Below are 10405 nucleotides of genomic sequence, written 5' to 3'. Positions count from 1 at the left end.
AATTTTAGTTTGGATTCATTAGTTTGAATTTACTGATACAGTCGTGTCCCACTATGCACATAATTGATAAAAATCAAATTAAAAAACTAATAACGTGATGAGAATTAAAATATATCATGGTATTTTATTTTGATTTTATTTTATTTTAGTTTAATCTGTTTAATACTTAGATCTTAGAATGTAAATTGAATTCTCTTCAGTTTCTTCCGGTGTTCGTCAGAGGATTGCCTTCTTCTCAAATCAAAGACTACATTTTTCTCCAAAGCTTTCAACCCTCGGTATGGGTCTTCCTCAGTGGGCTGAGAATGATTTCTTTATTTTAGATAAATCTTCTTCATGGACAATCTTAAAAGTGTTAAGAGGACGAAAGACGTTTCCAAATCATTAGAAAGATTATAATTGAGTAAGTAAGAGAGGAGATTTTAAGATTGTCTATGAAGAAAATTTATCTAAAATAAAGAAATCATTCTTAGCCCACTGAGGAAGACCCATACCGAGGGTTGAAAGCTTTGGAGAAAAATTTAGTCTTTGATTTGAGAAGAAGGCAATCCTCTGACGAACAGCGGAAGAAACTGAAGAGAATATACAACTGCGTCAGATACAGTATTCGAAAGTAAATTGGATTAATCAGAAATAGAATAAAATTTAAATAAATTAATATGTTTAAGTTAAGTTTAAAATAGTGTTTTAAAAATTATGGAAAACGCAATTGAAATAATATTGAAATGAAAATCATGTTGATGGTTCTCCGATCGACTTAAAGAAGAATCTCAGCATTTATGTATGTTTCAAATATGTTTTTAAAAGACAATTTCTCAAAAATCTTATGAAATTTGATCTAAGATAGAGACTTCGTATTTTAATGCTCAAATCTACAAAAGAACAGTTTTCACAATTTTGGAAAATGTCAAAAACCAACAAATCGTGGTCCTAAATGGTATAGATGAATCCTCAATATTTTGTTTAGTTTATTTCCTATACAATTCTTGGCAACCTCACTCTAGACTATATTTTTTGGTAATTTTTAAGGAAACTCCAATTTTATACCCCTAATGGGTGATTTTACAAATTAAACAATAAAATATATTTACTATTTTTAAGGTAGATCTGATAATTCTACCCAATAAAGAAAAAAATAGTTATTATAGTTATATGAATGTACTTTAAAAAAAGTAATTTCTAACTTACTTGATAGCAGTCAGATTTGTAATCTGGTGGTAAAGGCCGACCTTCAAATTCACATAATTTGTGAATAGGGTTTGATTTGACGATCAGTTTCTCAAAAGATGGTTTAGTGGTAGGACAATAAAAGACATCTGGGGTCATCTTATCAAAAACGATGGACTTCCGCATCATATCCTTCATTTTGTACTTTTTCTCGCTCAAAACTCCACCCACAATACCAAGAAGCATCACAAACATACAGATTACAATTTTCCTCATTTCCATTGTGTCTTTCCTAGCTTTCCTCGGAGTTGATTGAACTGAAAAGTTTTGCATCGAAACATAAATTTGTGTTTGTGAAAATGTTTATTATTTAGATTTAAAAAATGTTAAGTGTATTTTAATGTGTATACTTCATTCTTTTTGTTATGCACACATATAATAAATTGTCACGCAATATAATAGCAAAAACCTAGCAGAATTTTGCGCTATACACAATTAAAATTGTCGGTGATGCCAAAAAAGGTGAAAAGTAACTGTGTACTGGTTATGAATTTCTATTTTTTTTTTTTTTACTTTTAGATCAACACATCGTCTCAGCTATGTACACAGTAAAAAATAATGGAAATGCTGATGGCTTAGCATTTAGCTCAATGGATGGGTCTCAAAATGAAAACAGTTTTTTAAACACAAGTGAAATAGTCTGAAGAAATATAATGATTCTTGAAAATAACTCCCTCCTACGACAATTGACCAAATGTGAGGGAATTCAACACTAGGATTTTGAAACATCGAAGAAGAAACTTTCATTTCTGCACTGAATTGTCTTACTAGAAAAGCTTTTATAATACCAGGCATAATATATGAATTGACTTTTTATCACCAATATTATTTTCATCTTGAAAGTTTAGGTTTAATTTTTATCTAAAAATTCGATAAGTAGCACAGGAAAATTTGCCACAGAAACAGTTTTCAACCATAGACAAAGAACAGATAGAGTGGTGTAGTAAAGTCGATGTTATCAAAATACAGGTCAACCTATTTGTTCAATAATAATGAAACAAAATTAAAAGATACATACCAAAACTTTAACTATTTTAACTCAAAATCTAACACCATTTGCCTGTAAGTGGCTAAAATGAAATGATCTCATCAAGAAACCACCTTCCAAACACTATCTTGAGCGAACTCAAACAAGTCTCTTTCACACCTTATATGATATTCACACACAATTCTTTTGTTGCGATCTCACAGTAAAAGAGATAAATCTATTGAATGAAGAAGACTACCATGAACGCAAGAGTTGAATAAGGAGGGAGATATTTTTTTCGTAAATGCATATATTCTTATTCAATGCGAATGGCCTTCAGTTTGTATTTCTTATAAAATATACCTTCGTCATCAAACTTGTACGGCTGGTATAAGAAATAAATTTGGTGAGAAACATATAAATGCATTTATAAAGAAGAAAATGATTTTCAATACCATTTGTGTTCCTGTTTTCATTTATTCTTCACTTGAATTGAAAATAAGATCAAATAATTTAACAAACAAGTTTTTTTTTCTTTCCCAAACAAACATACAATGGTTTCACAATTTCTTCCATATTACTTGAGATCATTTTAGACTTTAAGACAGTATTGAACCTATATAATTTTCTCTTTTAAATCTAACTGTGGATAACTTTTTTTGATGATAAAAACCTATGGCACTCCTCTTTTATCTTCTTGTAACTACATAGAATTATGTCTTTTTATTGCAAGTGAATTTATTAATGTATTATCCTTTTTATTCAAATGATCTCAAGTTTTTCTGGGCTGCTTTTTTAATTCAATATAGAACAATAATAAGAAAAATATAGTGTACTGATTTTTTTTGTCATTTTCAAGTTTTGTATAAATTTTATTGTATTTTTTTGTTATATCTCTTTTTTATTTATTTTTTCTAAAAATGCTTCTTTGTTGTATTTTTTCCATTATAGAAAAATTATTAGTTGAACTAGGAATGGATTTTATTTAGTGTAATTAAAGCTAACATATTAAAAGTTAAGAATGTACACAATTTCTTTTTTAATGAGGTGTCTCTCACATTATTTTTATTTGGTTGAATAAAATTAACATATAACAAAAACAATTAAATAAAATGCTTTTGAAACCTTAATATACAACTCTTTCAATGTGAAAATAATATTTAAATAAAATGCAGAGAAAAACATATTATGAATGAACAAACATATTCTGCGATTTTCTACGAAAAACACGATTTTTTATATTAAAATAATAGCATAACAGTAACAAAAGAGGCCTTAAAATAATTATAGGACCGAACAGTAAAGTTATTTATTACAGAGTGTTTCATAATAACCAAGATTTTTTGAATTGAATAAAAAATAAAATACTTAAATATATGTAAATAATGAGCAACAAAGAATAACTTTTATGCCCTTCACACATTAACTTTTGTTCGTAAATACGTTTCCGAAATTGCCCATAAGTGTAAGTGAAATGATTAGATTTAGATTTTACTTATTCTAATTGAAGTATTAAAAACATGTTTACAAAACAAAATTTATTGTACGTTGGGCATTATCCTGTAATATGTTTTATTGCATAGTTTGAGCTGGAATGAATAAAACAGGCTAATCGTCATTTAACTCACTCTCATCTGGATTCCGTAAACTATTCCCTTGTAGCACTATTTATTGGGAAATTAGGAGGCTGATTTTCTTAGTTAATTTCCTTATAGGGAATTGAAAACGAGTTTCAAATTGGAATATAAGAGATTTTTAACAGTCTTATAAACAGTTCACGCTATTACTCTTAGCCGTAAGCTGCACAGCGAACATCTAAGCCTAAGGAAAATACCTCCTCTGTTTTAACCCAAGGAAAATCGACTAGAAAATATTATGGTGTTAGTAATCAAAAGATATGCACTGGTTTTACTTAACTTTAATTTTTTTTATTGAGATGAGTTGGTTTACAATTTTTTTTTGTTATTTTAATAAAGATGTGGAATCAAATTTATAGCATTATATAAAAAAAATTTACGCACAGTGCTTTGGTGAACGAAATGCAAAATATTTCTCACAAGAAAAACGAGTTGTGCAAGAATTTTTACATTATTCTTTTATTGCCATAAGAAATGAGCAAAAAAATAAAGTTCGTTAACTAACATTTCGAAAAATTTAATGTAACAGAGGATTTTTACCCAAAAGAGTATCGTATATAGTTGTTTTTTTTTTAATATAAAGAATTTGGCTTTTTATGTAACACCCTGAATAAACGATTGTAGAATTTTAACAATTTTAGTTTTCAAAACAATATATTGCCAAATTGTAAATAAATTTCAAAATAAATAAATATTGAGGGAAAAGATATAAAAGCCTGAAAAATAGAACATTACTTAAATCATAGGAAAATTTAAGGATATATAGTTTTTCTCGAACAGGATACGATGATTGGTTGTGAATTCAATTACAGTTATGAGTTCGATACGTCATAAGTCGGGAAACCTACAATAACATAGCGAATAAAGATTAAATTGAAACAATTTTTCATTAGTAAATTCTTGGTATTACAAGGAAAAAATAGTTAAATACGTATTGTCCTATACTTTTTTCAGTTTCTATTCCCTAAAAAGGCATGCTTCGAATATACATTGTATTGAACTGTGAAGGGATAAAATTTGTTATTCATGCAGCCACAGAGGCAAGGAAAATGGAATAGTTTATCAGTTTATTTCTTTGTTTTCTCAATGTTATTGAAGGAATAAAGATTTCAGTTAAATAAAGCTATAAAAATTAAAATTCACAATTTTATGTAAGTCATAAATTACCATGAAATGCCACAGAAGCTGGTATAATGGGAAAGAAAAAGCAAATTCAGAATAATTTTTATCATATGTATGTAATCATTTTTTTTACAAAAAAAAAGAAAAAAAAAACAAATGTAAATAATATATGTAATTTAGTAATTAGATAATATATTGCAAATGAAAAGAATAATTTATTTTTAACATTTTTTTCTTGTAGTTAATTTGTTATTCCTTTTAGAGAAACTAATGAATGCACAGACTCACCTCATGTTGTCCTCAACATAGGTTTCCGGAACCTCAAACATACTTTGAGGAATATTATCCCGAAACTCAAATTTTTGGAATGTTATCTTTGCTGTAACTGTCGGTAAGATAGGAATATCAATTTTTACGGGAAATCCACTGGGAAGTTTCAGTGTTACGAATTCACGGAGTTTGGAAAAATGCTTAAAAGGTGCAATCACTTCCAGTACATTCAAAAGCATTTCTACATTAAGTGGAAAGTCCTTACTCTGCAATAAAAAAAAATTAGATCATTGCACAGAATGATTATGAAATTAATGTAATAAGTTTTTTAGTCAAATTTCTCATGAAAGTTTAAATTTATTCCACTTACCATTGCTACAGTAGCACGAAAAGTTTTACTTGATTCTTTGTAAACTAAGTCCCTGGCTAATTTTGGATGTTCTCCTGGTTCAGCATTAATATATTCATCCCAAGTTACATTACAATTTGGTGGGGGAGATAGGGATGTTCTTCTAAGAATCTGCAATTAAGTTGAACAATAAAGTACTGACAAAGTTATAAATTTTGTGGGTTTTTTTTGTTCAATAATTATTGTATTTATGTACAGAGAATCGTTAATCAGACCAAGTGACACTCAAATCATCCAATTTCTTCGGAGGTGTTCCTATTTCCACTCTAAAGGCTTATTTGAGTTTCACTTGATATGAAATCTCTAATTGACCATAATAATTGTGAGACTTTTTCTTATAAAGTTTTTACCTCCCCATTTTGGTCGACAGTCTGAGAGTGTCCTTTGGTAAATGATTCCATAAGAGCTTTATTTTTTTGCAAATCATCTCTGGAAAGGTGTTCTCTGCGTTTTCTAGATTCCAATACCAGACCATTGATGCAATACAAATCACATTCATACTGTCCGGCAATTGTTTCCTTACGGTCCTCCCGGAATATCCATCCTGATTGTGCACGTGTGAAGTTAATACTTTTAGTTGACATCTGTGCCGCCATAATATCACTTGACATTAGAATATCCACTTCATCTTCGATCTCTGCTTCCGTTTCCTCATACCGAACACGCTGGTAGCATTGATATTCGTTATCAAGCACAGTCAAGGATTCTTTGGGTGTTTTATCACCACGGAATATAAATGATATGTCTCCGCGCTCCCATTTCATTTCTGAAAAGTCGACCAGTGTAGTGTCTAGTCGTATAGAACATCCTGCCTTATGGATTTTACAAATATCAGATGGCAGTATTCGTGATACTAGAGGAACTACAGAGAAATAATAAAGAGAAGAAAAAGTGTATTATAATTTAATTCCTTAATTTTGAAAATAGTAATACTGATTCTTTCGATAACTTTATCAAATGATAAATCAAATGGTATGATACACATTTTACTATGAAATAAAGTTTCTAAACGTACAATTGGAATATCTATCTATGTGGGATTTCGGAATTAAAAAAAAACTGCTCTGGGGACAAAAATGACAAATGGTATCATTTTTGTAATAAAAATTGTAATAGAGTAATATAATAGTAATAATAGTGTTCACACCGAACGAATGAATCACTAATTGAATAAATCTTTAGATTATAGAGCTAAAGTTCTTGTCTATCTATGTAATACGGGCTTCAGGCCTAAGTTAATTTATTTTATTTTATGGCTCAACTAGTTTAATTCGTTTAAAGTTCTTTTTGAGAAATTTTTAATTATAACAGCATATTATTAGCAAATAATTTATTAGTTTATTAAAAATTACTGCGATCGTTTGATGGTTTAGAAATTTGGGATTTTCAGGTATCAGTGGCGGATACAGGGTAGTGAAAGGTCCAGTCAGCAAATGATTAAGGTTAAGGTTAAGGGGGACTCCGGGATTCCAAGAAAAAAAATCGGGGACGAGGAGCGCTAGGCTCTACATAAATTGACGTGCCCATTATACAGGATTGATAGAGAGGCTCTATATATAGTATTAAGAATTTATCCAGGATTCTATTTAGATGAGATTGAACCGCACTGAAGAATAAATTTTAATATTTTTTTTTTATATTTACGAATTTTTAAGCACTTAACAGTAGAAACTACAGTAACTATACATAATATTTTTTTGTCTAAAAATTATTTAAATTTTTTATCGGTTTAATTTTTATTGTTGATTTTCGGTCCGTAAAGTGTGTCTGGTCCTTAAAGGCTTAAACGTTAAGCTCTTCTATGACAACATAGCTTCCTTTTGATCGAAAATTTCTTCAGAGTTCTCTTAAAAGCCTATTTTGAAAATTTTAAATATAAGATTATGCTCAACACATTTAATAGCACATCATTAATTGATTTTTGTTCCAAATTGAATGATTTTGGGTTTTTTTGAAAGCTCATTCGTTATACTCTTGTTTAGTGTTTTATTAAAATCGCATAATGCTATAATACTAAAGGAGCCGAATTAATAAAATTAAGTGTCTTATGAGCTAAATAGACATATAATATTTAAAATAACTATTCAGGGGGTCCCATCATTATTGTTTTTTTGCTACCCCCTATATCTGCCACTGTAAGGAAATGAACTAAATCTCGAGTTTGAAAACCGTTTATTCTTACGTCTCTAATTGAGTCTATAACTTATTAGATTTAGTTAATATCATAACCACAATTATTATTATATTAGACGAGTTCATATATTCTGTCAATAGAAGAGGTAAAAAGTTTGGAGTGGTATATCTCAGCTCCTGATGAACATAATTGGATGAGTGAACTATTGTTGGAAAGCTTGGTTCCATAGCTTTCAGAATCTGGTATATGTAATTGGCTATGGGTAAATCATGGTCATCCAGAACCATTTATGTCGAAGAAGACACTTTTTGCAGCGTTTTTTTTTTACCATCCACTGCTGGGATCAGGAGTGACCCACGATTATCGCACAAGGACTATTTGTTAGAGGAACTCAAAGGGTATAATTTGTGGAAGAAACTTTTTTTTTGGACATCTTACTTTTTTTTATTCATCGACTTTTGCAAGAATTTTAACATTTTACACGCATAGAAAAAAATGACAGAAATCCGTCTATCTCATTTTCTGGACAAACTAATGAAGATATCGACTTGCAACGACCGATACCTTTAAATGCCTTATTTTTTGATTTTTTTCATTTTCAAAACACGTGAAATCTTGCAAATTTTTGCCAAAAAACTTATTTTCTCAATAAACTGATGGTGATATCGACTTGTAATGTTCTGAGTACTCCCCCATAAGTTGATCTAAGGAATCCAAATATCACATCAATTTCATCCCCACGTCTATCCTTCCCCTCCAGAAACCACTCTTTTAGGATTTTAGTAATTTTTTCCTTGCGTTTAACACTTCAAAATTCTTGCAAAAGTCGATGAATAAAAAAAAGTAAGATGTCCAAAAAAAAAGTTTTTTCCACAAATTATACCTTTTGAGTTCCTCTAACAAATAGTCCTTGTGCGATAATCGTGGGACACTCCTGGTCCCAGCAGTGGATGGTCAAAAAAGACGTTGCAAAAAGTGTCTTCTTCGACATAAATGGTTCTGGATGACCATGGTTTACTCATAGAAGATTATATATACCAGATTCTGAAAGCTAATGAACCAAGCTTTCCAACAATAGTTCACTCATCCAATTATGTTCATCAGGAGCTGAGATATACCACTCCAAACTTTCGACCTCTTCTACTGACAGAATATATGAACTTATCCAATATAATAAAAGTCGTGTTTGACTTTCCCTTTCTTTATGAGCACAGCACTATTGCAAAGCCCGTATGAGTGGAACATCGACTCAGTTGACTTGTATATTCTGAGACTTATTAAGAGGAGTCTTGCTTATCGTAAGCCTTTAAATCCAATTGGTATCCCACTTTTAAAGAAATGAATGAAAAATTATTCTTAATAGAACAGAGTCTCGCCAAGTCACTTCCGTCAGACAATAAAGAGGTGACTAAAGCGACGGAAACTGGACTATTAGTATAGATCTCACCCCATGACTGAAAATCCCATTTGAGTTCCATGTAAAAATCACCCATCTGCTGCAAGGCCTTGACCAAGTTTGGGCGTCTGTGTTCCATTTGATCTCTTGCCTGCTTTTTTAGCTTCCATAGAAGAAGGTGAACTAAAAACAGGAAGTGTTAAGTTGTAATGAATATAAAAGAAAATAATAATGTTTAAATTGCATTTTTACTTGTGGAACGGTCACCATAAGAAATCGCTTCTGCCAAAGGCGACCATCCTTGAAGGTTCTTCACTTTCACAGGAGCTCCATGAGCAAGAAGCAGCTGAGTAAATTCTGCAAATTTATGAATTACAATGACTGGATCTCAATTGTCATCGATTATGAATGTGACTACAAGTTACACTCTTATCTTAATACTATAATATACTTACCTTTTCGGCCTAACATCACGGAAAGGTGGAGGGGTGTATTTCCTGCAATAAATTTGAAAGTGATTCTAATTAAATTGTTTCATTGACACGTTCAGAAGCATCGGCCATTAGGAAAAAATGCAATAAAATCAAGAAAAAACTTATTTATTGCTCTTACCATGTTTATCTTTTTGTGTTACATCCTGCGTTCTAAGAAGCTGTGAAAGTTGTTTCAAATCACCAGAAAACACCGCTTCATGCAACGCTAAAGACATATTTGTGCTGAACAATAACAAATGGCTGGTAGTTCTTCAGACACATGACATGACACTACTGAACCCTATAACAAAAATATACGGAAATCTCGTTGGCCTTCTAACGGTATTTCTTGCATATATCCACAAATTCATTTTGTCCATGTGTCTTATCTCAGTTGCAGAAGTTGCACGCAACTTTACATGTTTATCCTATTATGATGATTGATAAGACTGATAAAATTTTATTCGCTTGGTTAAAATGCGTACTTAATATTATGATTATATGATCATGAATAGTGGAAAATAAAAATCTATAACAAGTATTGCACATACACAACTTGCCACACACATAATAAAATTTTACTGTTTCTAAAATTCTAAATAGAAGTTCTGATTAAAGTTGGCGTTTGAATTGGCGAGACTTTACTTTATACTGCTCCAATATAGTACTATAGCTAGTTTCTTTAATATATAATAATTACAAAAATAGGGTTATCATCTCTCTTACAATTGTGATAATATATATATACATATATAAACCTGCAAGAAATT

General features: G+C 30.3%; 1 protein-coding gene across 3 annotated transcripts; it reads right to left on the bottom strand.

Moving 5' to 3' along the window:
* Positions 1-1382: 1382 nt before the first annotated feature.
* LOC129807565 (ankyrin repeat domain-containing protein 13C) lies at positions 1383-9943 on the bottom strand. Of its 3 annotated transcripts, XM_055856932.1 has the most exons (9): positions 9775-9934; positions 9618-9659; positions 9415-9519; positions 9214-9345; positions 5983-6494; positions 5594-5743; positions 5242-5489; positions 4999-5016; positions 1383-1484 (listed from the first exon to the last, which is right to left on the bottom strand). In XM_055856932.1, the coding sequence occupies exons 1-9, from the start codon at positions 9869-9871 to the stop codon at positions 1460-1462; spliced, it is 1329 nt and encodes a 442-aa protein (XP_055712907.1). In that variant the 5' UTR covers positions 9872-9934; the 3' UTR covers positions 1383-1459. The 3 variants fall into 3 exon arrangements, with proteins under 3 accessions (XP_055712907.1, XP_055712908.1, XP_055712909.1); XM_055856933.1 differs by lacking the exons at positions 1383-1484; positions 4999-5016 and adding an exon at positions 3713-4675 and having other exon boundaries at positions 9415-9543; positions 9775-9943; XM_055856934.1 differs by lacking the exons at positions 1383-1484; positions 4999-5016 and adding an exon at positions 3713-4675 and having other exon boundaries at positions 9775-9943.
* Between the last annotated feature and the right edge of the window lie 462 nt (positions 9944-10405).

The sequence above is a fragment of the Phlebotomus papatasi genome, chromosome 3, assembly GCF_024763615.1.
Source record: "Phlebotomus papatasi isolate M1 chromosome 3, Ppap_2.1, whole genome shotgun sequence".
NCBI classification, from domain to species: Eukaryota; Metazoa; Arthropoda; class Insecta; order Diptera; family Psychodidae; genus Phlebotomus; species Phlebotomus papatasi.
Note: the sequence above shows the minus strand (reverse complement) of the source record. Positions and strands in the feature narration are given on the sequence as shown.